This window comes from Heliangelus exortis, chromosome 11 (assembly GCF_036169615.1).
Source record: "Heliangelus exortis chromosome 11, bHelExo1.hap1, whole genome shotgun sequence".
In the NCBI taxonomy this organism is placed as follows: Eukaryota; Metazoa; Chordata; class Aves; order Apodiformes; family Trochilidae; genus Heliangelus; species Heliangelus exortis.
The window spans coordinates 13,330,801-13,358,432 of NC_092432.1; the positions used below are offsets into that span (position 1 = coordinate 13,330,801).

The 27,632-nt window shown below is 57.2% G+C and overlaps 1 protein-coding gene across 1 annotated transcript; it reads right to left on the minus strand.

The window, feature by feature from the left end:
* Window positions 1-979: 979 nt before the first annotated feature.
* On the minus strand, window positions 980-27,620 carry CSPG4 (chondroitin sulfate proteoglycan 4). Its single transcript, XM_071754732.1, has 10 exons — window positions 27,360-27,620; window positions 14,476-14,639; window positions 10,064-13,645; window positions 9,286-9,765; window positions 8,693-8,869; window positions 5,394-5,592; window positions 5,075-5,209; window positions 4,775-4,929; window positions 3,934-4,117; window positions 980-3,702 (listed from the first exon to the last, which is right to left on the minus strand). Exons 1-10 carry the CDS (start codon window positions 27,451-27,453, stop codon window positions 1,793-1,795), a joined length of 7,080 nt encoding a protein of 2,359 aa, XP_071610833.1. The 5' UTR covers window positions 27,454-27,620; the 3' UTR covers window positions 980-1,792.
* Between the last annotated feature and the right edge of the window lie 12 nt (window positions 27,621-27,632).

The following is a 27,632-nucleotide window of genomic DNA, read 5'->3' on the forward strand; positions in this document are numbered from 1 at the left end:
TGAAAGGAAAACACAGTGGATGCTTTCAAGGGGCCCTGGGTGGATGGATCCCTATCCCTTGCCGGGGCTCTGTACTGTGTGAAGATCTAACTAAATGTGCTTGTCTGAACCTGAAGAGGAAGGCACAGAGCTGGGTTAATCTTGAAGAGGGAGGGGAGCAGTGACACTCCCTCTGTTTGGCAGCCAGAGGTTGTCCCGACCTTTTGGGAGCAGCAGCCAAGATCCTCTGAGGCGAGCTCTGGGCTGTGGTGTGGGTCATGCTGTCCCCATTTTACATCATCTTCCCCCCTCCCCTTCGCTGGCTGGGGCAGGAGGAGGGTTTGGGAGGTGGCAGAGTGTGGGTTTGGCACCCACAGCCATGGGCTGCCCAAGGGCTCTGAGGTGCCGGGGCTGCCTCCATTTCACCCACCCCATGGGGCAGGTTGCAGCTGGGGCACACACGAAGTGAGGGGACACGGGGCTGCTGCACCCTGAGGGCTGTGGGGTGGAGCAGGGAAGGGGTGGTTTGCTGCTCGGCAAACATTCAGCACCATTAGTGCAGGTGGGAAAACTGCTGGCGTGGACCCAGCAAACATCCCAGCTCTGCCAGAGCCTCGGATCAGAACCACCCCGCGGGCAGGTTTGGGAGGACTGGTGCCCTGACCCCACGGGTGGGTTTTACCCTGGGTGAGAGGGTGCAAGTGTGACACAGCCCCTGCAGCCCCGGCGGTTCAGTTCTGCTTCCCATGGAGCAGGATGAGGCCTGTGATGGGCTTCCCAGCTGTAGCAATGCTGGGTATTATTGTTGGGTCCCATCCTGAGCTCAGTGCTCAGTTTTTCCTCTGATAATTTCTGTTTAAGTTTTTTAGGACTCCAGCTTGGGGAAAAAATGAGCAAGAGCCCAGAATTTGGGCCATTACCTCCAAATGTCACTGGGCAACTGGCTGGGCTTAAGAGAGGCCTGGCAGGGAGCAGTGACACAAGGGAGGAGGCTCATAAAAACAGTGATGCACCTCGGAAAAGGCACTTTATTCTGTTTACTTCTGCTGTACCGGGTATACAGTGGAAAACGGTGCTGGTTCTGGTTCTCTGCTCTCCTCTCTGGTTTCACGTTTCCCAGGCGAGCTCCTGCCATCCATTCATCATCTATCCCTCCCCGGACATCCTACCTGTTGTGCAACCCCTCCCTCAGGGCACGGTGCAATCTGCTTTATGAAACACACAGCAAGCATGCAGAGAAGGAACAAGGCGGATTTTTTTTTTCTTTCCAAGTGGGTGGAGACTCTTTAAATTCCCCTGACGTTGGCCACAGAGTTTTTTCCAAGCCTCCTTTGCTCCAGTGTCTCAGCCCACTTAGCCCTGGGTGATTTGGGCAGCTTCACACCCCAGCCTGACTCGGCACAGGCTGCTGCGCATCCTCTTTTTTTTTTTTTTTTTTTTGGGGGGGAGGGGAAAAGCTGTGGAAAATGGTGCTGCCAGCAGAGGAGTCACCGATGGCTTTGTGGAAGTTGGTGCCATTGGGTCCTCTCCAGCACCATGGCCCCAGTGAGCACCCAAAGTCAGAGTTCCCCAGAGATGCTCAGGAATTTCACCTGCCCCCACTTGCCTATTCAGTGTTCCCCTCCCCAAAGCCACCTTTAGACCTGGGACTCCTGGGTGGGCCGGACCAGCAGCCCCTGTATCGCCAGGGCTCTTCTGCACCCACAGGATGCCAGCTCCAAGGGAGAAGGAGGAGAGCCAAGGGAAGGTGGCTGGTGCTGCTTTAGAAGGGCCTGGTCCCCCAGGTGGGCTTGTGTCCCCGTGCCTGAGCCCATCACACCCAGTACTGGTTGTTTTTCAAGGGGGGGTTGGAAGTCCGGCAGTACTGGAGGAGCTCAGGGTCAGGCGGTGCCCCGGGCTCTGTGCCCTGGGGTGGGGGGCCTGTGCCTTTGCCCTCCAGAGTGTTGACAGTTGTTAGGGGGATGCCTTGGTTGGGGTCTGTCCTCCTGAATGTCTCCTGGTCCAGAACAGCCCCATTCTTTGCCTTGGAGGAGGGGATGCCCTGAACGTGGTGCTTCCCCGTCTTGTTGCGCTTGTGCAGGTAAAAGAGGAGGGGCAGGATGAGGGCCAGAAGGAGGAAGATGAGGCAGATGGGGATGATGATGCTGAACATGTTGGCCTCGATGAAGCTGAGGAAGGTGCTCCCTTCAACAGGGCTGGTGGTGGCACCGGGGCCTGGCCAGGCCGTGGGGGACATGCCCAGCTCGCTGGCATTGGGGTTGCTCCGTGCCGTGCCCTGGGGCAACGCGGCTGACGGTGCCAGGGGAGCCATGAGCAGGGTGACACCGTAGGCTTTTGAGGCATTGTAGGGCTCAGTGCTGTACCCCAGGGATGCCAGCGCTGGTGGCACACCACTGGCTGCCAGCTCAAAGACAAAACTGTCACTCTGCAGGGGCTGGCCGCTCTCCCTGGAATCCAGAACCTCCAGTCCAACCAGCCCTTGCTCCAGCTCACTCTGACTGAAAGTCTCAATCGGGGTGGTGGGTTGTCCTGGGTCTCTGGAGACCCTCACGAGACGGCTGGCACGGGGTGCCCTGCGGATCTTGAAGACTGGGATGCTCTTGGTGTAGTTGGCCAGCTGGCTGGCATCGAGGACACTGGTGTCCAGGAGGGCTGTGGTGCCCCTGGGCCACAGGCTGCCTGGCTGCACCTTCACCAAGGCACGGACTGTCACGTTCACCACCCCAGTCCTATTGGCTGCCTGTGACATGGCGAGGAACTGGAAGTTGTCCTCGGGAGAGGTGAGGTCAGTGAAGGTGAACATCACCTCCCCACGGTCCAGCTGCTTCTGTGAGAAGCCCCGTACCGGCTTCTGGTTGACCAGCACTTGGCCAAACCTTGGGTCCCTGGTGATCCTGTACAGGGCACTGCCTGCCCTCGGCTGCGTGGCACCCAGGAGGTGATGGTGGGACAGGGAGGCCCTGTTCAGGTCTTGAGGCACCTCCAGCAGCACAGGGCTGGCAGCGGTGCTCACCACAGGCAGCACCTCAACCTCCAGTGAGGTCGAGGTGGGCAAGTGGTGGCCATCAGAGAGGCTCAGGGCTAAGGACCCCGTGGAATGGCTCCTGGTGGCAACAAAGACCACACGGCCTGCGTTGATGTCTGCTTGAGTGAAGTGGCTGATGGGCTCCCGTGGGTTGTGTGCATTGGCCAGATGGCCAGCGAGGGGTCTCTGGAGGACTCTGTACACCACCTCCTCTGGGGACCCTGATGGGTCTGCCACATCCAGGTGCTCCTGGGACAAAGCCACTATGGAGCCTGGTGGGACCTGCAGCACTTTTTGCCTCTTCACCACTTGTGGTGGTTTGCTGCTGCTGCTGCTGCTGCTGCTCACTGTTATCTTGAAAGCTTCAGAGATGACCACCCCTTCCTGTGGAGGACGGAGGGACTGCTGGGTCTGGGGCCGGAGCCAAGCCTTAAACCTGAAATGGTCTTCAGAAGTGCTGTCCCCACCATGGGCATATGCCAGGCGTCCTGCAGCCAGGTCTGACTGCAGGAAGAACGGCCGTGACTGCTCCAGGGGCACACCAGCCACCAAGAGCTGCCCATGAGCTGGCAGCCCCGTCACCAGGAAGATAACATCATGTGAAGGCCTCTCAGTGACTGGGATTTGGCTCAGGAGGTTGGAGGCATCCAGCACTGAGGTTCTGATCTCAGCCCGTTGAGCCCCTGCGATCTGGAGACCTGGGGAGAGAGGAGAAGACCCAAAGGTCTGTCATGCCTGGGAAAGGGCAGGATCTGCTGGAGAGGAGAGCAGATCCAGGAGAGCAAGATGCTGCAGAAGGAGGAAGACTGAAGAAAGAGAGGGAGGAAAATCAACTCTGCCTTATTACACAGTGGTTTCTTCTTAGGACAAACAAGCTATCCTGGAGCTTCAGAAGAGCTTGTTTGTCCCTTCCTTCTCCTGTCCTTTACCTGCATTTCTCCATAGCTGAGTCGATCGCTGGGGACACTTGGACTCAAAGGAGATCAGCACAAGGAGGATGAAGGAGTCAGAGATGGTGGTGGGAGCAACCACACGGAAGCGGATGGCATCTTGGGCGAGCCAGAAGGGCTTCTCTGGCATTTCATGTTGGTAGAAAATCAACCCACTGTCCACCTAAAAATATAAAAAAAATCCTCAATGAGTTCTGCTAAATGGTAAAATAAATACCTAGAGTGGGTGTTACCCACTCACCCACACTAGGGTGTGTGTGAGGGACACAGTAGCACCAGGGGGCATTCTGGTGAGGATGTGCTAGAGCCAACATGTGCTCAGGGAAGGAGCAGCCAAGCCCTAATTAGGTGAGAAACAGGGATCATCACCAGCCCTGGCATGGTAGCCACCATCAAGAGCTCTGTCAGGAGGAGTCTGTCTTGCTCAGCCTCCTCTGAGGGCGAGCACAGCACAGGGGACCTTGTGGGGATGCAAACCTGTGTGCTGCTGAGGGAGGGAGAGAAACAACCCTGGGAATGGAGGAGAAGTGGGCTTGCAAGGATCTGCTGGGAGCTGGGGTGAAAGCATGTCTGGGTCTGCTGCAGGGAGGCAGCCTAAGAAAAGGGGATTAGAGCTCCCTGAGCTTCCTCCAGTGCTAAATCCAAGCCTGGTGGCTGGGGTAGCAGCTCCTAATCCTGCTCAGCAGCTGGTGGCAGGGTTGGGAAAGTCCTGGTGTGGCTGCAGCCAGGGACTGGGGGCCTCTGCTTGTGGTGGTGGTGGTGGTGGGCTCAGGTGGGGACCCTCAGGCTTCTGGAGGGAATGATGGAGGCAACATCTCACCTGGGCTTGGGTGAAGTTCCTGACCTCCTCTCCCTGGGAGGTCCTCAGCCTGCCCAGGCGTGGGGCTTGCTCGATGCTGTAGTACAGGGTGCTGGAGCTGGTGGGGCTGTTGCTCACTGCCTGCAGGTTCTGGCTGGTGATGGGCTGGAGGGCACCTGGAGAACATATCAAGTATGGCCTTCAACCCATGGCCTTGCTGCCCACCTGCAGCATCTGCCATTTGCATCTGCAGGTGGTGAAAGGCTCCAAGGGCCCCATTTGCCATCAAACTGGGAGAACTGGGAGCATGCCCATACCTACCTGGGCAGACGGTGAGGCTCTGCTTCTTGGCCAGGCTGATGAGAGGCTCCCTCTGGGCCCTGATGTAGAAGAAGTGCCCAGGAGACATGTTTTCACCATCCTTCAAGTCAAAGGCAAAGCCTCCATCCAGGGGCCCTGCAGAAAGCACAGAGCTGAGCATCGACGGGGGGCAGGGGGCTGGAGCCCCCCACCAGCCTGGCACAGCTTGGGCCAGAGTGCTGGGTGCTGGGGCTGGCATCTGCCTTGGTGGCACAGTGCTCCCCCCTCCCTTGGGCCAGGGGCGACACCAAGGGACAGGGACACCTCAGCCCTGCCTTACCTTGGTGCACGAAGAGGACAAGGCCATTGTTTATCTGGGCCTGGGTGAACTGCTGGACCTCAGTGCTGGGTGCTGACCTCAGCACAACCTTCCCGTTGGCTGGGGGATGGATGGAGTAGGTCACCTCCTCCGCCGGGGAGTCCTCGTCCTCAGCGCTCAGGACATGGGGACCAATGGCTGCCGCGGTGCCTTCCCGCAGCTGGGGGACAGTGATAGGTTGTAACCCCTCTGGGATGCCCCCAGCACCCCTTTCTCAGCCCGCTCCAGGCCCTGTCCCAGCTCAGACCCACTTCACCGGGTGCTTGAGCACGTCCCAGCCCAACAAGGGTGCTTTGTCCTCCTGAGGGTGAGGCCTCCATCATCTGGCTTCCACCCAGCCCTGCGTCACCCTGTGCCTCTGCCGTGTTTCCCGGCACGTGCCGTGACACTGGGTGTGTGCATCTGCAGGGTGTGTGCAGCACAGAGGGAAGGGCTTGCCTCTCTGTGCCTCAGTTTCCCCAAGTGCTGGAAACGGAACGGTGCTGGGGCAGAGGCTCTCCCCGTCGCCCTGCAGCAGAAGGGCTTTTTGGGAGGTCCCCAAGCCTCGAACTCACCCCCTGAGCTGCTGCTGTGTATGTGATGACCGCAGCTCTTGCTGCCGGCACAGCACCCGTCCCACCGCCCCCTCGCAAGGCCACAGCGAGGCCACCAGCTGCCCCAGCAAACCCGCCAGGAATGACAAGCATGCAGCCGAGCTCAGGGCCACCCCGCAACTTCCCAAGGCTCTTCCCCCGAAACGAACAATGGTGCCCACCCATCCCCGGGGCCGCTGCCACCCCAAAGCCCACCCAGTGCCCACCGAGCATCTCTCCTGGCCAGCTGGAGGCAAAAATTTCCCCTGCTCCTAACTCTGCGAGCTATCTCAGCCTCAGCTGGCCACAGGGCTGAATCCTGTGCTGCCAGACAAGTTCTGCCCACGTTCCCCAGAGCTGCTTTTTGCCCTCAGGATGCCCCAAAACCCCTGGGGTGCGTGGACCAAGCCTTCCCACAGCTGGTGCAGGGAAGAGGAGCGGGATGTGCTGCAGCCTAGGGCATGGGCCAGGCCAGCTCCCACCCTGCACACCCGCCGGGCAACACCCAGGCGCTGGAGGAGCTGCTCTGCCTGAGCTCTTCCTCTGCTGTTTTCAGCTGGTCTGACCCAAAACATTTCTTGAGTGGGTGTGGGTGCCGACAGTGAAATTAAATCCCTCGGCAGTCCTCGGGGGATGGCGGGAAGCAGGCTGGAAAACAGCTTCGGAGAGATGGCGATGAGGGAAGCGCCGCCGACCCTGCAGCCGAAGGAGCTGCAGCCCTGCTGTATGTGCGCTGAGTTTCTTGGGCTGCTCCTTGTCCCCAACACCCACAGCTGGGTCACTTCAGCACCCACTGGAATTGCAGTCACACTTGGGCTCAGGGCCAAGGCAAACTCCCTGCGGTCAGAGCCCGGCGAGGCTGGTGATGGGTACATTCGGTGGCTGAAGCAGCTTTGTTTGCCAGGAGAAGCTGACCTGCTTCACCATGTGTGTGTTCCCCCCTTGAAGGCTTGAATTATTAAAGTCTTCCGCCTGGCTCCTGCTCTGGCTGACTCGGTGTATTATGTTTGCTCAGCCTCCGTGTCGCCTCTGCTCCCCGGGAGAGTGTGCGGGGAGGCAGGGAAGCAGCGCCAGGAACGTGCCCCCGTGTTTTGGTGCCGCAGTGGAAACCTTTCTCTAAGTGGCATCCAACCATCCTTTCTCCTGATGCAACCCAAAAAGCTGCCTGGGGTAAATCTACCGAGTCATTTCCAGGTGGTTCCACTTAGAGGTCCAAACTCTGCCTGGTGCATCTCACAAGCCCTGCCTGGACACTGCCGCCCCAGTGCCGGCAGGCAGCAGAAGAAAGCTTTGTGCAATCCCTCTCCTGGACCCCGCCTGACCTTTAAACGCTGAAGTCATCTCTCACCAGCCCACAAACACCGTGGGGACCGGCCTCTCCTCCGCCCAGACTTGCTCCCTGCTCCTGGGGAGCCTTGCCCAGCTCCAGAGCCTCTCCGGGGGGCAGCGTGTTGGCCACAGCACCTCCGAGGGGATCCCAGTGGAAAGGCAGATGGATCGCTGCCACCGATTAAGTTTTGGGAGCTTTTTCGTTCTTTCCCTCCCCAACCTTTTTTTTTTTTTTTTTTTTTTTTTTTTTTTTTTTTTCATGGTGTTGGGGGAAGTGCCTTGCAACCAAATTGGGGTAACAATTCTCTGGGGAATATGGGGTTTCGGCATAGCTGGGGGGCTCATGGAGGCTCTATAAAAGTGCTGCACTATAAAAGGGGCTTACTGGGAGGGGGCTGAGCTTCCTGGGCTGGGGGTATAGCCAAGGCAGGGCAAGAGCCAGCATTTTGGTTGGAGAACACCCCCCCACACCTTCCTGGGCACCCCCAGACCTTCTCCTTGCCTCGATGGTGCCCAACTCATACCCTTCCCTTTGAGCCCAGACACTTCCCAAAGTCCCCGAGATGATCCTGGTGCAAGGATCCCGCTGGAAGGAGCTGCTGTCCCTGTTGCCAGCTTGGAATATTCTGGGATGGATAAGGACAGACCGGGGAGGGGTGTGGGGGGGCTGGTGGTGGGTGTCTGGCATTCCTCCGTGGTGTCTAATGATTTCTTTGCTGCGATTTTGCATTAGCGATCCTGAAATGGGGCAGGAGAGTGCCTGACCCAGAAGGTGGGACTCAAGCAGCAGGTGAGATTCGGTCACTTCTGCCTTCACCCAGACCGGCACAAGGGAAGGTGCCAAAGCTGCCGAAATAACTCCAGTATTTCCAATCCTCGTTGATGAAATGTGGGCGAGCTGCTCTCAGGGGATTATTCCGGGATTTGGGGAAGGGCGAGCAGGCTGCTTGGCCTCGAAGGGGGGTAGTGGGGGTGGTGTGTGTGTGAAGGACCCCTCCCCGCCTGCCCTCAGGCAGCTGCCTGCAGCCGTGTCCCGGCACTCGGCGGAGCGATGCTCCCATCTTGCGGACGGCTTTAGTATCGACCGAGGGGAAGGGAGGAGGGGACACAGCGCGGTCTCCGCCTTCCGCAAAAAGCCTCGCCCTGCCGGGACATCTCGCCGGAGCCCATCGCTGGGCTTCTGCTTTGGCCCCCGGCTCTGCTGGGTCCCATTTCCCGGGGAGGGTGAGCAGGCTGGAAGAGGGTCCCCTAAGGTTCCCGAACTGGGGGGGTGCCCCACCCCTCCATCCTCCCCATGTGCCCGAGCCCTCCCCGGAGCCCGTGGGGATGGCTGCCCGCCCCCCGGCATCCCCCTGGTACCTGCAGGCCGGCGTTGACCCTCAGCCGGGGTCCCCTGGAGCTGCGGGGCAGGATGGTGACAAGGACGGTCCTGGGCTGGCTCTGCCGGGCCACCTGGGTGGCATTGGCCAGGAGGGTGAAGCTGTCGGCCTGGGCCTGGGGACCATCCTGTCTGTATTGGATCTGCTGGTTCTCCACCTGTGGGGCAGGGGCTGGGTGACCCTCCTGGCACGACACGGGCCACCAGCTCCGCTGGGGAGGGGACCTGTGCAGCAGCCTGGGAGGAGGCAGGGAGCTGGGTGGCTGACACTTGCTCTGGGGCATCCCTGTGGGCTGGATCCCCATGGGAAGCAGGCCTGGAGCCCAGTGTGGGTGCTCTGCCTGCAGCTCCCCTCTCCCTCCCCCTCCCGGCCATATAAGCACACCCTGGGGGTGCCATGCTGTGCCCCATTACCCCAAGGGGAGGACATCCTCTCCTTGATGGAGAGAGGAGCCCCAGCAGCCCACGCTGCAGCCCCCCAGTGCCACCGGGGGCTTGAGCCCACCACTAGGCTTTTCCCACCCTCCCTGGGAAAGCAGCCTGGTGAGCAAGTGGGTACCCTTGGGTGCTCTACCTCAGTCCAGGTGAAGCTGTGCAGTCCACCGTCCTCAGGCCTCTCACTATTCAGGAGGGTGCCAAACCGGGGGGGCTCAAGTACCCTGAACTCCATGCCAAGAGCCATGTAGTAGGTGTTGGGGATGTTGAGGATGCTCGTGGAGAGGGAAGCAGAGCCACCTCCTGGCACTGTGATGTTGTGGACATCTAGGGGGACGGTGATGGGGAGCATGACCAGGCTCACCACCACCCCCTCCAGTGGGTCCGCACCACGGGCTGTGATGTCCACAACAAACTGGTCATGCTCATCCTCTGGCCTGGAGTGGAGGTAGAGGACTCTGCCATTGTTGATGTCCTCCTGGGTGAAGGACTGGATGGGGTCCAGGCTGGGCTGCTCGTTTGAGTCTTCCTCATGCTGAAGCATCGCCAGGAAGCCAGAGGCTGGGGGGCTGCTCACCAGGTAGACAATGTCCTGGGGAGGGATCTCTTCATGGACCACCTGGGAGTGGGGGGTAGACAAGGCATGAGGGGAGGGGGCTGGTGCCTGTGAGGCTGAGCTGCCCCACAGCTCACGTATTTGCCATCTCCCAAGGCTTTGCTGTGGGATAAGCTGCAAGAGTCACCTTCTTGCCAAGGCCATGCCTGAAGCACCACCCTGCCTCCAGGCAAAGCCTGACACGGGCATGTCAGGCTCTGGGAAGATGGGTGTAAAACAGAGCCCCGCCAGTAGCTGTCCTGGTTTGGTGGCCAGGAAAGTGATGCAGGCTTGGGGAATGACTAAAGAGAGGGATACTCACCAGTAGGTACTCCTCCTTGATCCCAGCAGCTTCACCCTGGAAGACCTGCATCTCTTTGTGGTTGACTATGTGCAAGGGGCTGGGATGCGTGTCCAAGAACACGCTGATGGCCAGCGTGTCCTCCACCGCCACCTGGTTTGCTTCTACAGTGAACTGGAGCTCATCCCGAGTGTTCCTGCTCCCATTGTGATGGTAGGAGATTTCTCCTGCTCGCAGGTCCCTCTGGGAGAAGGCCAGGACTGGCTGCTCCCCTCTCAGCACAGTCCCCCACCTTGGGGTCGTTGTTATCAGGAACCGTATCTCTTCATCTGACCTGATGTCCATGTTGGTCTCCAGGCTGAGGACAGAAGAGTCAATGCTCCCTCGGCTCCCTTGGTGGATGACTAGACCAGTGTTGTTGACTATTCTGATGTAGGGGTCTGATGCCTGTACTTCCAGGAGGGCTGTGGTTTGGTGGAGGCCATCTGAGACCTGCAGCTGGATCCAGCCCCGGTCAGCCCCTGAATGGACAAAAAGGATCTTCTTCTTCCTCAGGTCATCCTGCGTGAACCGATAGATTTGGTGGCTTCTGTCATCGACAGACACGATGCTGCCAAACAAAATGTCCTTCCTTGCCAGCACCAGCTGCGTGTCGGAGAAGCCGGAGTCCTTGTCGGTGAAAGCGATGTCGTCTGTCGTCAGCAGGCGCTGTCCATTGCGCACCACGTTGAACACCTTGTTCACCACTTGGACCGGGACGTGGTCATTGACTGGTTGGATAGACACCCTGAAAACACCTCTCACCTCCTCTGCCTCAGGCTCAGCACTGCCCTCGCCCTGCCTGGTCGCTACGAAGGGGATGTCATCCTCCAGCGTCTCGGAGTCATCGTGCTGGTACAGCAGCTGGCGGTGGAGGATGTCATCGTTGGTGAACTCCATGATCTCCTCTCTTGAGGTCCAGCCGTGGGATGCAGCCCAGGCCAGCCTCCCATGTGCTGGCCCCTCGATCACTTCGTAGAGGTAGTCCATGCTGTTCATGCTCTGTACAAACAAGTGGTCCTTGGAGATGACAGCCTGCCCCCCTTCCGGCACGGTCAGGAGGACATTGGTCAGGGTTGGTGCGTCAGGGTCCCCACCAATGCTGATTGTGTAGGTGTAGACAGGAGAGTGCTGCTCACCGGTGTGGATGCGAAACTGGAAGCTGTCCTCGGCTTGCTGAGAGTTCCTGATGGTCACACTGTAGCTCAGGTGGTTTCTTTGTATGTCATCTTGGGTAAATCCAAAGCCTTCGGTCAGCCTGTTGCCAAGCAGCTCCAGGTTCCCCTTTTTGGGAGCCTGGATTATCATGTAGTGGAAGGGGACTGGGGTAGAGTTTGGATCTTCCAACATTGCCTCCAGCTCCTTGCTGGTGATATTTCTGTGCCGCTTGTTCTTCATCTGGAGGGGGACCATGGTCCTCATCTTAATGGTGGCTCTTTTAATCCCTATGAGAAAGGTGTTGTTTTGCAAGACCTTCTGCCCCACCTGGATGTTGAAATTCATCTTCTCCATGACATCTTCCAGCCGGTGCTCTGGATCTGTGCTGAAATACTGGATGCGCCCTTGCTCCAGGTCTTGCTGGTGGAAGGACTCGACTTTTTTCCATTCTCCTCCCATGCTCCCTTGCTTCTGGACCTCACCATACCTCAGGGGCTCGGTAAGGATGTATAGGATGGTGACCCGTTGGTTGACAGCGTTTGTCTCCACTGAGAGGTTGGCTGTGGTAATGCGTGCAGCCCCTCCTTGGGAGACGGAGAGGCCGGTGTTGTTGTGCAGGTGGATGTCAGGGTCAATGGCGAGGATCCTCAGGGTGGCAATGGGGCTTGGGACTGTGCCATCACTCACCTGCAAGGGGAGCTGTAAGTTAGTCCCACTCTGGTGCACGTAGACTATGTTGCCTGCTTCCAAGTCCCTGCAGGAGAACTCTTCGATGGGCACTCCAGGCTGGAAGGAATACTCCACATAACCCTCCTCCATCTGCTGGACACCAGGCAGATGGAATTCAAGGTCATCACAGGACGTGTCATCATCTAAGACCTGCAGAATGTCTGTGGTCAGGTGCTTCTGTGTGTGCTTCAGAATTGTCATATGGTTCCCATGGGGAAAGATAACCTGGGGGGCATCGTTGATGGGGTTGATCATGATGGGCAGCAGATACATCTGCCCCTGCCGCAAGCACTCAGGGACCCCTTGCTGGGCAGTTACTGTCACCTCCAGCATCAGTTGGTCCATGGGCCCCTCAGAGCCATCGTGGACGTATCTGACTTTCCGATTCACAATGTCCAACAAAGTGAACTTCCTTCTGCTCCTGGACCCTGGAATGTCCAGCTCCAGCTGGCCATGCCTAGGGTCATTGGTGATGCTAAAGAGGATCTGGGACTGCCGGAGGTTTGCAAGACCCAAGTCTACTGTGGGTTGGGCGTGTTTCCACTCCAGATAGGCTGTTCCCCCTTCGGAGACAATGAGGGGGCTGACATGCAGCAACCGACTGATGTTGGCAAAGGCAGGTGGGAAACTGCTGTCTGGATGGCATGGTTCCACCATTAGGCCTGGTGCTCCTGACCAGGCATCTGGAGGTGGGGTGGTGGGTGCCTCATCCTGCTCATACACTTCATCGTAGTCCCAGTAGTGGTCCTGCTTTCCACAACCTGCTGTGATATCCCTCGTGATCACGGCATCTTGCAGGCTCCTCCTCTGCAGGTTTATCCTCAGGTCCTCCAAGCAGCCAACAAATGAGTTGTTAGTCATGGTCCATGCCGAGATGAAAGCAAGATGATGCTCCCTCAGCCTTTGCAGAGCTCTTTCATTCATACCACCAATGAAGAGGTTTCCCTGAAGGTCCAGGTAGTTGTTGATGCCCCGGTTGGATGTAGATGAGGCGTAGTAATCAATCAGGATCTCAAACTTGTGAATGTCTGTGTAGACTTTGACATAGTGCTGCTGCTCATCACTGATGAAGACGTTGTTGTGCAGGACGATGATGCCATTCCCCTTCTCAACAAACCCTCTCAGGCGTCCATTGGAGATCTCCAGGTAGAAGAAGTCATTCTCCAGCCCGGCATGGTAGATGAGGGGTGCCTGGGTGATGCTCGTCGTTATCACAAACTCAATGGTTGCTTCTTCTCTTGCATCCCATGTGGGAAATGCAACATAGGAGTGTGGTCCCAGGAACCCAAAGGGGTCCTCAGGATCTGAGGAGAACTGTGTGCTGCACCCTTCCTGGACTTGGTGGAAGACCTTGGAGTTGCCATCAGAGGACAGAGGGGAGAGGACATCCAGGCCATTGAATGTCACTAAGAGGAGGCAACCTCTGAAGGGTGAGCTGGCTTTGGCAAGGTACGGCAGGTCAAGGCTGCCTGTCCCACCAGCGTAGAGGCCATACTGGATGTCCAGCTCCTGCACGGGCCCTGTGATGTCCACAGAGCTGTTGAAGAGACTGTCGATGGTCATTGTCATTCTGCCATCTTCCACCAGCAGCTCCACATCGTGCACCACCAGGTTATTGAGCTGCAGCTCTGCTGGGGACTGCAGTGTCACCTCCTCCTGGCCCAGCTGCAGCCTAGCCTGCAGGAAGAACATGGAGAGTGCTCAGCAAAAGCAGGGTGTTATCTGTAGCATGGGAAGCACCTCTCTGAAATACCTGCGGAAGTGGGGATTGTCCCTGGAGGCTCACAAGAGTTTTGGTCCCTTGGATCACTGCTGTTCAACCTCTCCTCTTCCTCCTCCATGTGTGCTTCTCCCTCAGCCACCCCCACTCCCCTGTCCTATTCCTGCTCCCTGACCTTCTCTCCTTTGTCACGCTTTCCCAGCAAATCCCATTCTTAGGGCTATTTCCTGAAGTCCTCCATCTCCCAGTCCCATAGCCCCCCCACTGGGCTTTCCCCCTTCTCCCACAGAAGAACCCTGCCAGATGCTGGCTCCTCTTTCCCTGTTCCATCCCTGTCTCCTGGGCTGCTGCCAGCCTTGCTCTGGGAATGGCAGGGGAACTGGCAGGCTTTGCTCCCACAGGCAGCAGCCTGGAGCCTCCTAAGTAGAGGTTGAGCTGGTGGACCCTGACACACATGGTCTGCATTTGGGAGACCTCTGGCCAGCCTCTCTTTTGCTCTCTGCTTTGGTTTAGATGTGGGTGGTGGCTGCAGGAGAGGTGGGGTGTGTGCCTCAGATGTTCCCTGCTCTTGTCCTTCACAGTGGCCGCCAACAACATAACCACAAGAGGGAATTTAATTAAATTCTTCCATCCATTTTTGCTTGACCTGTGGGAGGACAGGAGAGATGTCTCCTCCCTCCAGGCCTTCTCAGCTCATCCCCTCTGATCACCTTCTGACTGTGCAACATTCACAGGGTGTGTCAGGGTGGGTCCTCCCACCGACAGGAGGGTATGTTGGGGTGCTGACCTGCAGGCCACCAGCTTGCATCTGGAGCAGGAGGTGGTCGGGCTGGCCAGCAGCCAGGAAGAGCATCCCACTGGCCTGGCTGGTGAGCAGCCGCAGCCGCAGCCGCACCGTGCGCGAGGCATCTGCCAGCGGCAGCTCCACGAAGCCATCCCCGAAGAAAGAAGCTGGGGAGAAAAAGGAGAAGGTCAGGTGGGGAAGGACACCCCCCTCAAGCCCTGTCTGGGTGGGTGCTGTGAGTGTGCAGCACCCCGAGCCTACCCATCAGTCCTGCCTGTCAGAACCACAGAATTACAGAATCACAGAATCACTGAATGTTTAGGCTGGAAGAGACCTCCAAGATCACCCAGTCCAACCTTTGACTAACACCACAGTCAACTACTAAACCATGTCCTTAAGGACCAGGTCCAAATGCTTTTTAAATGCCTTCAGGGATGGCGACTCCACCACTGTCTTGGGGGTTTATCAGTTCTTCCCCTCAGACTCCCTGCTTGCCCCACCACAGTGCATGCCAGAGCCCGAAAGCCTGGAAGACCCCTCAGGGAAGCCCATTTTGTGCTTTTCCCGTGAAAAGGGTTTTCCAGGGGCTGGCTGTATGGAGGCAGAGGGGGTGTTTCCCCTCGCCCACCCAGTATGCAGAGGAACCTTCCCCCTCATTACATGCAGATTCAGCAGTGCCTGGAATTAGGCCGAGTTCCCCAGCATTAGGAGGCAAGTCATTATCCTAACAAGTCCTTCCCACTTCACCACAGCCCTCTCTCTCCCTCTGGAGGAACATGAACCCTGCCAGCAGTAGCTGGGTTTCCCTGGACAGTGCCAATTGCTGCCAAAAATGGAAGATGAGAGATGATCAGGGAGATGCTGCCAGCTGAGCCAGCCCCGCACTCTGCTCTTCTCCCTAATTTTACAGCACTTTACTAACAGCTTTTGGGACCATCCAGATGGGTGCTGAGGTCCACTGCCTTGGTGGCTGCTCTGGAGGAAAAAATGCATGTGCCTGCCATCCATATGTGGATGTGAGGCCAGAGGGAAACCTCTGTCTGGAGCTGCAGCAGGAACGTGTTCAGGGCCCTGTACCCATCAGGGACTCAGCGCAATGGCACGCGGTCCCCAAATGAAAGATTGTGTCACAGGGCACAGGCAGAATTAAAAGCACAAGGAACAGCCAGGCTTAATTTTAGGCTGCTGGTGCTTTTTAGCTGGTCCCGTGCACGCACGTGCTTTACACACATGGTAAATGCATGTGCACAGCCACCCATCCCCCTTAGCAACCCATGGCAGAATTAACTCTGTGCTTCCTGGGTGAAGCGTAAAGGCTGTGACTTGTGAATGGCTGGGGAGATTTCTTGGGGTGAGGGGTGAACACCCACGTTTTCAGTTTCTATGTGGTGGCAGCCCCTAAAGGCTGCTGTGCTGGAGGTTGTAGTGAGGAGCCTTCCTCCTGTTGACCCTTTTGCCATCAGAGCCACGTTTGGGCTGGGGTCCCACATGTGGTTTGAGGTGCTGTGGGGCAGCAGGGATGAGGCTCTAGCGTCTCCCAGGGTCCCAGCCCAGCCCCTGCTCTGTTCAGAGGAGGCAGGGACGGAGGTTGGGTGTGGGGATGAAACCAGCCCCTGGCACAGTGAGGTCTGGGTGTAAACCTCCACATGTTGCTGTTTCAGTTGCTTTATTCCTATTGCCCAAATTTCTCTGAGTCAAAAAAGCCACGCAAACAACCAGCCACAGCAGGTTTGAAAGGAGCCTATGGTGAGGGTTTGCCTGGCATGGGCAGGTGCTGGAGCACCCTGCTTCAGCTTTGTGCATTGTCTGGGCTGAGCTCTGCTGTGCCCTCCATAAGGGATGTTCTGCTGAACCCTTTGGGGATGGAGACACCTTGGCTCAGACACTGTGAAAAATAATTTCCTGCCACTGGCAGCAGAGAGGGTGCTTGGCTTTCTCCTGGGGCCTGGGAGTATAATGTGGGTGTTATTGCAGAGACCATCACCTCACCCCCTCCAGGCAGGGAAGAAATGGCAGCATGGAAATATCTACTGCTTGCTTTGTTACCATGCCCTTTGCTCAGCTCAGGGCAGGGCTGCCAGTGTGTTGGCATAGGGTACTTTGGCTTCCTTCAGCCCAGTCAGTGAGTCAGAGGAGCTTTGCTATTCTTCAGAGGGCTGTGACGGGCTCTGTCCTCCCCTGACCTGCTCCCTCCTTCCAGTGGTCCTTGCAAAACCAGACGGTCCTGGTGTTCCTTGCTCAGTGCTCAAGGCTGGTGGGTGCTGCCTGGGGATCTCCGCATCACCTTGTCCTGGTGTTTGGTGGGCTGGAACAATGCAACACATTGCAAGAGGGAGTTTTCCTCTCTCTCCTTGCACTGGCTGGTGCTCAGGCCCCAGTGAGGCACACACACATGCATGCAATAAATTTTGGTTCCCAGAGACACCACTCGCACGTTATGTGCTGGGTCCTGTCGATGTTCCCCTAAGCATGTACGCTCTGTGCTCCAACTCCCACCAGGACTTTGCTCCATTTCTATTTTGTGGCTTCCCCTAATCCCAAAAATATGGTTCTCAGATGGGTACTGAGTGGCTGCTCCCACAGGGAGGGGACAGCTTTGCTAGGGCTGGACCCACCAGCAGCTCCTCTGCCACGAGCAATGTGTCCCAGAGATCATGTTTTGGGGCTGGAGGCGTCACTCCACCAGGACTGTTTTCCAGTGTGACAAGGGGCAGCAGCTCCTGCAGGCAGCACATTTTGTCCTGCCTCACTTTTCCAGAAGCTGCCAGAGATGCTTTTCTTCTCTTTCCCTCATAAAATACTAAGAATAACAAATCACCAAAAGCATGGATGCCCAGGGGAACGGTGTTGTTTGCTGGGGAGGGAGGAGGGATCCTTGCCTGGCTCCAGAGGCACTGGGATTTTTCTCTGGCAGCAGAGTGGTGTGAGTTACTGCTGTTTGTCTTTCCAAACTCCTGCTTTGTTTCAGGGATGCTCTCCTCCTCTGTTCTGCAGCCCAGCCAGGATGTGAACACCTCTCGACCTGTAGCGTATCTCCTTCACAAAAGCCTCATAGGATTTTACCTCCTCCTCTCCACTTCTTCTCAAAAGATGGGGAAAATATGGCTCAATGGATTTGCGGGAATATTTTTACAAACACGTCATCCTGGAGAGGCCTCCATGGCACAGGGTGCACGGGATGGCTCAGATGGCAGTTCTGATGTCCTGATCAGGGACCCTTCCTCCAGGACCCATCCCCATCCCTGGGCTGGCTGCTTCTGAGCATTCCAGGATGGCCCCATTTTGTATCCCATGAGACAAAAGTACCCTTCCTGGGTGATCTGGGGGTGCCAAGATGGTGGCATGTCGTGTGCCGAGCTGAGACTCATCCCTGTATAGGGACACCCAAGCCTGCCCTTTGTCCCCCACCATGGGGAACAGCAGGTCCCAATGTCCTGGCCACTGCTCGGGGTGGTCACCCTGGCGATCCTGCTCACCCTGGCTAAAAATAATGTTCCCAGCTCATCGTGTCCCACAGGAAATGGCTGCTGGGTCTTGCCAGGGCGATGGGCAAGGCGTTGACGGGACGAGAGCGGTCTCCGTCACAGTTTCCGAGGAGCCGGCCAGCAGCCAGCAGATTATAGGCTGCAGTGTCATTTCAGTTGGTTTGATTTTTTTTTTTTTTTCATTGAAAAAAACAGTGAGAGGAGCCAAAAGCTATGAGCAAGGGGCTGAGAACAAGGCCCTAGCCACGCTTGGCTCCTCATGGGGCTCGTGTATGAGCCAAGCCAAGCCTCTGTGCAAGCCCGGCCATCAGCCACGTGCCGGGTCTGGGACATCTTGGCCCTCACCCCCTGCTCCCTCCACTTGAAAATGCAGTACATTTGGCCTCTCCAGTTGATAGTTTTTTGGTGTTTGGGGAGTTTTTTGACACCCCAGCTCCTGAGCAAGTTGTCTCTAGCAGCCTGGGGAGCAGACTGGAGGGGAGGGGGGTCCCAGTCAGCACAGGGAGTCTGGTCTGAGGGGCTCCAGGGCTCGGTGGGGCCGGCTTGGGCTCCGCTCCTCTGTGTTGTAACATTTCAGTACACAAACTTCTCCCACCTCCCCCTCTGCACGTAGGAGGACGGAGGAGCCAACTCCCAGCCCAGGCGAGAGAAAATGATCACAAAACTCGGCACCAGGGTTTGCAGGGTGAGCCGGAGCTGGACGGGTTGGTTTTGGTATTTTCTTTTGGAGTGGAAAGATGTATCCTGGGAAATGTGAATGGGTAGGTGGGTGGCTGCCCTCCCTGCCTGTAGGGTCCCACCCCGGAGTGGGGCAGTCGGGGATGGGTGGATGCCATTTTGGGGTGGGCATAAGTGGGTGCATGGGGGACAAAATCAGTCCCCAAGGGGCTGCAGGGACTCCCGGAGGAGGATGCTGAGGCTGAGAAGGAAGAAGCTGAACAAACTCCGGCTGCGGAGTGGGGGCACGGCGCCGGGGAGGGGCTGGCTGCTCAACAAGGCTCCATTCAGGCTGCGGTGGGGGCCAGGTGGGGGCTGGGCTGGTGGCCCATGTGTGTTTGTAGGGAGGGGACTGGAATTCATTAAAGCAGCTCTTTAATTACCCGAGCGGGTGCCAGGAGAGCCCCGTGGCAGACACACGCGCCCCCTGAAAGCCTCTCTGTGTGTACAGTCGCTTCCACGCCCCGGCCACACCAATTCTGACGGTGGAAAAACATCCAGGAGTGAAGGCTCCTTGTTAGCCGAACAGCCGCGGGGTTGTGCGGCCGCCGGTACTGCCCGGCCCAGCCCAGCCCAGCTGCCGTCCTTCCCTCCTGCCCGCCGGGACATGTCAACAAACGGGCCCGGTGCTGCCCAGCCCTGCCACTGGCACGGGGTGCTGCCGGGGTGCATTCTTCCTCCGCGGCATCAGGAGTTTTTTTCGAGGCCGCTTGGGACGTCTGGGGCTGGTTTTTATTATTATTACTATTTAATGACTTTATAAGGTAGCGAGCTTGCCAGTCGCCAGCCACGCTGCGCTGCACACACCCGCTGTGCAAACACCGGAGGGGCTTGGGAGCAGCCGCCCAGTCCCCTCGATGCTGCTCGGCAGCTCCGACCCCTCCTGGTCCCCCCGCTGCCTGTCCGTCAGTTCCAGACCCTGCTCCCAGCTCAGGCAGGGCAGGCGGGACCAGCCCTCTGGCCTCCACCATGGGTGGCCCTGGGCTTCAGGCTCCCTAAATCCTCAGCCTGGATCGGACTTGCAGTCCCCGCATCCCGGCTGCATCCCAGGCGGTGGCAGGGCTGGGCTGTGCCCCCATCCTCACGTGGGGCGGAGGGGCCGGTGAGGGGGAATGGTTCTGATGGGCTTTCTGAGAAAGGCTTCATTATGTTACACATTGCCTTCGTTTTACGGCGTGGTTTGATTTATGGCCGGAGAAGGAAATGAGCAGCTTGCAAGGCAGGCTAAGGAAAACACAGCCCTGGGGTTTGGCTGGGGCTTTGCTAGGAGAAGGGGGTGTCAGGGGGGTCAGCTGTGGGGCTGATGCCTTCAAGGATGTCCAGAGACCTGAGCGGGTGGCCAGGTGTAGCAGGAGGGCTGAGCACCTATCCAGGTCTCTGCAGCAAGGACATCCCAGTGCAATGGAGATGGGTCACATGTGAGCTGGTCTTGGGATGCTGTCGTGGCATGTCAGCCCTGCAGGGACCTCAGGGGTGCCCCATGCTTCCCCCTCATGCCAGCAGGACCCTCCTCATCGGGCAGCTGCTTCCAGGATGGGCTCAGGCATTTAGGATGGGGCAAAGAAAGCCCCTGCCCTGGGGAAAGCTCCTCTCTGCTCCTGGGCTTCAGCCTTGGTTCACAGGATGGGGTGTCATCAGCATGGATCCATCCCTGGTGTGATCACTCCCACCACTGAGGAGGGCTTTCTATCCCCACCCCCAGGTTTTATCCTCTGTGACTCCAGCCAGCGATTGCAGATCCCACACCCTGAGCCAGGGCTGTCTGTGCTTCTCCAGCCCCTGACAGCAGGAACAAGAGCTCCGGTCCTCCCTCCCACCCTCCACCTGGCTCTCCCTTGCAGTGGGACTCTCTGGGGCCAACACTTTCCAGGAGTGCAGGCCAGCAGAGATTGCTGGAAAGCAGCTTCCGGGAAAGCGCCAGCAAAACCAAGGCCCATCACCCTCTCCGGGGCTGCTGACTGCCAAGTGCTCACCAGAAGCAGCCATCACCCTTGGTTTTGGGCATGGGAGGAGAGGCTGTGGGCCGGGATGCTCTGCTTTGTCCCCATCCCACCCTGCTGGCCTCCTGGAGCAGCTCATCTGCCACTACCTCCGGCTGCACCGCGTTGCTTGGAAAACCTCTGTCTGTGTTTATTCCTCCAGTTCCTCTCCCTGCTCCCCTGCCAGCTGTTCTTCTGCTCGCCTTCCCCTGCCTCCTGCCTGACAGCTTCAGAGCTGGAGGAGAGGGAGGGGAGAGAGAAAAAAAAAAAAAAGCCTTTTTGCAGCCCATGGATTTTTTGGGGTCTGGGAAAAACACGTCCCCTGCTCAACCCCATTATACCTACAAGCAGGGCTGGCTGATCACCCCATGTCCTGCCAGCCCTTGCCCCCTTGCCCAAGAGGTGTGCCAGCTCCTTCCTGCCTCCCCATCCCTATAGAGAAGCTGCTAGATCTGGAGGCCATCAAGCAGGGTCCAGGAGGCTTGGCTGGAGCTCCAGAGCTCCAGCCTTTGCTTATCCAGCGTGGTTTTACGATGATTCAAGCAGCCCTAAAGCTGATGGTATTTCCTGCGCTCTCCTGCTTGGCCAGATGCAGAGCCATGGAGGGGAGGGCCAGGAGCTGGGAGCTGGCAGTACCATGGCCACATGACACTGTGTCCCCTTCAAAATGTCACAGTGCTTTTCGGCAGAGCTGGGGCGATGTGTCAGCATGGCCAGAGCCCGATTCAAGCTGGGATGGAGAACTTCTAATGACCTGTACCTAAACTGCTCCGGAGGGGCTTAAGGAATAAGTCCGAGCTGGAAGCAGTGGTTGAAGCTTTTGCCTGGGGAAGTGAAGCTGGGGGAGATAGTGGGAGGATTTGGGGAAGCGGGAGGCTCAATGGGGCTTTTGTGCCGTCCCCTGCAGCGTGACTCAAAGCTTGCTCAGGCTCTTGCTGCCAGGAGAAGTTGGCCTGGAAATATTGTATCAGCCCCGGAGGACACGTTTTCCAAACCAACTCCGGTTGGGTTTTGTTCTATTTTTTTCCCCTTCTTTCTTTCTTTTTCTCTCTCCCAAACCGTCTCTGGCTGGCTGGCACGTTTTCCAGCTCCACCCTGCACATCCTGGCCGCTGTTCCTGCAGCTTTCCCTGCTCAGGCTGGGATAGAGGGGATCAGTGCACCCAGGGACCACATCCCACCTGCAAATCCCTGAATCCCATCCCTCTCTTTGTGACAACCGCTGCCCATTCCCAAGCTTGTCCCCAACTGGTGTCAGCAAACAGCATGGCCACCATTGGACAAGGACCCATGTCCATTGCCCTGGCCACAGAGGTTTCCCAGACTTGCTGTGTCAAATGTCTCTTGAAGTGCCGAGATGGGGAGGGGGGAGTTATTGGCTAAGACCAAAGGGGATAAATCTGGGGAGGAGAGAAGCACACAGCCCTGTGCATGCAATGAGATGCTGATGCTGCCTGCTTTAATTTCAGCATCCAGAGGCAGGAAAGGAGTTGTTAAAACATGGACCTCACAGCTGTGCTGGCAAGGGAACACCCACAGCACCCTGTGCCCCACAGGACTACAAGAGCCATAGCCAGGGTGGGTTTTTGGTGCTGTGAGGGGCAGAGAAAAGTGTCTTGGCAGTCAGAGAGGGGTGTTCACAGCATGGAAGGGGAAAGACAGGATATTTTTTTCTCATCTGGGTGTGACAGGCTTAATTCTCTGACTTGCAGGTCAAACTACAAAGAAAAAAAGAGTATTTTCATTTTCCCCCCTTTCTAGAGCAGAAATCTCTCCTCTCCTCTCCTCTCCTCTCCTCTCCTCTCCTCTCCTCTCCTCTCCTCTCCTCTCCTCTCCTCTCCTCTCCTCTCCTCTCCTCTCCTCTCCTCTCCTCTCCTCTCCTCTCCTCTCCTCTCCTCTCCTCTCCTCTCCTCTCCTCTCCTCGCCTCTCCTCGCCTCTCCTCTCCTTGCCTCGCCTCGCCTCGCCTCGCCTCGCCTCTCCTCTCCTCTCCTCTCCTCTCCTCTCCTCTCCTCTCCTCTCCTCTCCTCTCCTCTCCTCTCCTCTCCTCTCCTCTCCTCTCCTCTCCTCTCCTCTCCTCTCCTCTCCTCTCCTCTCCTCTCCTCTCCTCTCCTCTCCTCTCCTCTCCTCTCCTCTCCTCTCCTCTCCTTGCCTCTCCTCGCCTCTCCTTCCCTTACCCTCCCCCACCTCCTCCTCCTTTGGAGGTTCCCCCTTTCCTCCCCCTCTCCACCCTGATATCTCCCCCTGGCTTTTTCCATTGATGAGAACCAAGCAGCCTGGGGATGTTTATAAAGAAAATAAATGTCTGGTTTATTTCTAGCACAGGGGGAACATATAGCTGGCCCTGGGAGGGGGTGTGGGGGTGTGGAAGCAGGCACACACATCCCCTCCCAGGGCTGGGGGCAGGACAGGAGGCTTTTCTCAGCCACATTTACCTCGGGCCAAAACTTCCCTCTCTCCTCCCTGGCTCCCAGAGGAAATGACCCTGGTAGGGCCCAGAAATTTCTGTGGGATGGGATGTAGAACAAACCTCAAAGCCCAGGAAATTCCTCATGACCCCCCCTCACTTTCTGCCTGGGCACTGGGGAGCTCCGCAGGGGCTTATGGATGGGGAGGAGCCCAGTTGGGAAGGCAATGCAAGCAGTCTAACCCCCCACTATCCTGCACAGGGCAGGAGAAACAACATCAGAAAGCCAAAATTTGGACAAAAGGAGTAGTAAGGGATCTGTGGGGGCCACACTGAGCTGACTCACTGCCCATGAAGGCTCCTTGACCATCCAGTGATTCATGGGGATGGGTGAATGTTACTTTTCACTCCCCTTGGCTTGGAGACACACAATGGGAACAGCCACCTCCAAACCCTGCCGTGACTTTCTCCACTCCCATCAATTTTTAGCAGCATCCCAGGGATGCTTTCTGTCTGCTACCGTCAGTCTGTCGGGCTGTCAGGCAGCCAAGAGCAGGCACTGGGCACAGAGCAGCTCCCAGAGGCATTGCACGGAGCAGTGCCCGGGCGGCACACCCGGAGAGGGAGGGTGGAAAATGGGAATTCATCACCCTCTGGGGCATGAAGCATAAACAACTTTTGCCCCACCTCACTGCCGGTTGGCAGGAGGATGCTCGGATGCCCTATTTGGTCTGTCCTGGGGATGAATGACAGATAACAAGTGACAGACTGGGCAGCAAAGCTGCATCCTTCCCATCCTGGGGTCGGGAAGAGCTGCAGCAGCCCCTGTCCTTGGGTTTTAAGAATCCCAGGCTGCCCAGTGCTTTGCAACAGGGCAAAGCAGGTTCTCTGGTTGTGCCTCATTCATCAAAAAGCCTTGAGCCCCTTTGCAAACTTGACAAGTAAAATGAGCATCAGGCAGATGTGCCTACACCCTCCACAGCAGCTCCAGGAGAAAGGTGGTCACACATTTCTCTTAACCTCAGTTTTTCTATTCCTTTTACCCAGAAATGCCTTGGGACGCCCAGGCAAGACCTGGGAAGTGCAACAAATAAGAGCTGAGGAGATTCTAGGCCTTTCCCAACTGAGGGCTAAGGATGATGCTAGATTCCCAAAAAGGAGAGAAGCCAGAGCCCGGCTCCTCCAGGCACCTGGAAAAGGCCGAGGGAGCAGCTCCTGGGAGCTGAGGCTGGGCTGCGCCAACGCCTGCTGCAAACAGGCTCTGCTTTGAGCTTTATTTAGGCACACAGACAGCATTACCCTGCTGCCTCCAAAGGCCTCTCACTGCCCAGCTTTCAACCTGATGTTAGTTCCTCCGGGTGAGCTTAACCCTGTCCTGAGATCTTGGAGGAATGCACTTATTATATATTTGCCCACAGCTCTCTGCTGCTAAATATAAGAGTGAGACAAGAATATTCCTTCCCGATTCCCACGATACCAGTTCGTGTTCTCTCCCCCTCCTTTTTTTCAGCCTTTTTTTTTTTTCTGTTCTTTCCCATCGGTTGGAAACTTTTCCAGCTGCTTGGAGCTCTGACCTCAAAACATGTGCTGCATTCACAAACCAGAAAGGTTGAATAAATCAGTTGGATTTCCAAAAGTGGAGGAAAGAAAGATCTGAGACAGCTCCCTGGAGTTGATAACCTCTGAGAATGCAGGAGGGGTCCTGGTGGGCACCCTAGAGCTGCCAGCACCCCCTGCCAACGAGTAGAGGGCAGGCAGGGACAAACAGAGGTCCCATTCCCCTCCCCAGGTCCCCCATCTTTATCACTGGGGGTCCACCCAATGCTTGGGGGATCACATTTTTGGCAGCTCCATGCTAGGAGCTCAGGGTGAATGCTGACACTACACATCCTATTGCTTCTTCCCACTGCATCCATCCTCATTAAAGCCTTCCCCTGTGAGAAGGGTTCTTTGGGGAAAGGGGAGCTCAGCCTGCATGTGATTTCCCTGGGAACTGGAGGAGAGCTGGGCTATCTGAAAACAGTTTACAAAAGCTTCACACTCTGATGTCAAGAGGACAAGTTTTATGAGTGCTGTGTATTTTTGTTTTTTCTCTTTGATATAATCTTGTATTTATTGATGTACATGGTGCCTCTTTCCATTTCAGGCTGGGCAGAATGCCTGGATCCCTGAACCTGGGCTCTGAGGCAACACCAAACACAGGCTTTACCACCCAAAATGAGCTGGTCCCCAGATGGTGGTGCCTCTGGGGCTCTCTCTAGGGAGGATGCAGGGATGTTCCAGGGCAGGAAGCCCCTGGGAACTCTTGGTATTGGGGCTGGTGGTCTCAGCAGGGATGTTTCCAAGGGCAAGGGGCCCATGGGAGGCTGGTGCCCAGATGTGGGGTGGCATCTGGCACATCTGCTCTGGCCAAGTACAGGAATAGTCAGTCCCCATCATCAGCAAATGGATGGAAAACTCCTTTCCTTTCCTAGCACCCTGTGTGTCCATACCAGGCCCGTTGGTCCCCTGGCCATGGGTGCTGTTACCTGAGGGGAGGGATCTGAGGGGTTTGGTGGGTGCCAGTGAAAGCCATGTGCTGGTTTCTGGAGTTGCTCCAGCTTTTACACCAAGAAAGAGCTTGGGAGTACCAGGGCAACCCCAGGAACCATCCCAGACACCCAAGTGGGTAACGACTGTATGAGGTGAAATCCCTTCCTCGGATGGAAAGGTCAGGGCTGGAAGGAAGAAGCCCACTTTGTTCATTAACAAAAGGGATTTTTTTCCACTCGGCTTGCCAGGCATCCTCATATTTTGGTGCATGGAAAAATACAAAGGAACAAGGTGGAAGGGAGGCAGGGAGAAAGAGAAGCATGTCCCAGAGGCCACCTGCTCACTGGGGAGGACATGGGGACAACTAGAGACCTGCAGGGACATTTCAAGTTGACAAAAGCCACAGACCTGGACCCTGATATTGTCCGCCCCCTCCTCATCACGCCAACACAAGCTCAGATGCAGAAGATGGTTGGGGAGCAAAAGACCTGAGGTGATCAGTAATTCTTATAGAAACTGCTTGGAGCAAGCTCCTGCCCCACAGGAGCACAGTTTTGGGAAGAGAAACTGCTCATACAGGTGTAATCTAGATGTTCTGTATATATATGTGTGTATATATATATATATACACATAAATGTTTTCTAGGTGAGCTTGGGGACTGGAGGGACACGTTTTTTAAATTCCCTTCCCTTCAAGCTACAGATGCAGTTGACCCAGTGCAGGTGGCCAGTTAGACACAGAGTGCAGCTGGAAGGGTCTGACTAAGGGGCAGAACTGTCCCCAGCAGGATGAGACCCATGTCCAGACCGGTAGAACCTGTGGTAGGCTGGACCACGGCAGGTCCAAGCATCCCAGGGCAGGGAAGGGTGCAGGAGGCAGAAGACACAGGGTGGGATCAGGGTGCAGGATGGGTGCTGAGATGCTGAGGCAGGGCACACAGCTGTGTGGTCAAACCTGGCCACTTCTGGGGGAAAATTGGAAATAAATCACCTGCTCTGCGCCTCACCTGGCCACTGCCCTGCCAAAACTGCTCTTCCTGGCTCTGTCCCTGCACAGAAGCCACTTGTTCCATGCCGTTCCTGCTGCTCGGGGCCAACCTGTGGCACCGTGGGACACCCTGAGGTGGGTCCCTTGTGCCTCATCACCTGAGGGGTGATCCTGCACCCCCTGGGGCAGTGCAGCAGGAAGAGAGAGCCCTTCGCCCCGGGAACCCATTTGCCCAGGACAGATGGACAGAGCAGAGCCGGGAGGTGACACAGACCCTGCCCCAGCTCCATCCTTCCCACCGGCACCCGTCGAGCCCCGGCTCTGGGGCGGAGCGGGCCCAGGCAGCTGCCATGGTCAGGCCAAACATGGCCAGGGAGGGTTGGCTGTCCCAGCCGGGGCTGCGGGACGTGCTCCGTGCTCTGTCCCCATGGCGGAGAGCTTCAGCAGAGCGGGAAGGTGCCTTTGTCCTGCGTGCTGCAGAGCATGGAGTGAGCCCCATCCACCCCACCCAGAAACGCATCTGTGGGTGCCCCTGGGGTAGCATCAGACACAGCCCCCCCCAGAGTCCCGGTGGGTGACCAGCCCGGCTCCCCCTCCCATAGTTTTCCCCAGCCGGGCCTGACAGCAGGCAGCTCCTGCCAGCTCACCAACAGGAACCCATGGGTGCCCACACAGCTCCACACCGGATCCCCATCCTTCCCGTCCCACTCTGTGCACCCAAAGTTGAGCCAGCAGTTTCCCACCGCTGCATCCCTGGGGTGGGCTGATGGGATGGGGCTTACCTCCGGCTGGGGGTCCCGCGGCGAGGGGCAGCGTCTGGCAGGCCACCAGCAGCAGCAGCAGCAGCGGAATGGCAGTGCCACCTCGGTCACCCATGGTGTCCCCTGGAGCTGGCGCAGTGGCTGGAGCTCCAAGCGCGGCAAAGCCTCCGCCAGCGCCTGCTCCTGGGCTGGGGCTGCTGCTACTACTATATTTAATAAAGAGGAGTGAGGGAGGGACTCCTAACTTCTCCCGCCTGTCAGAAAGGAGGAATTCGCTCAGATTACAAAGTCAAT

Bases quoted from the DNA above. Each gene is read 5' to 3' on its own strand.
- CSPG4 (XM_071754732.1), bottom strand. From the start codon at position 27,453: ATGGGTGACCGAGGTGGCACTGCCATTCCGCTGCTGCTGCTGCTGCTG. The intron at 9,766-10,063 runs GTGAGTATCCCT...CCCCACTCCCAG, and splicing joins TCAAGGAGGAGTACCTACTG to GTGGTCCATGAAGAGATCCC. The intron at 8,870-9,285 runs GTAGAGCACCCA...CCTGCCCCACAG, and splicing joins ACAGCTTCACCTGGACTGAG to GTGGAGAACCAGCAGATCCA.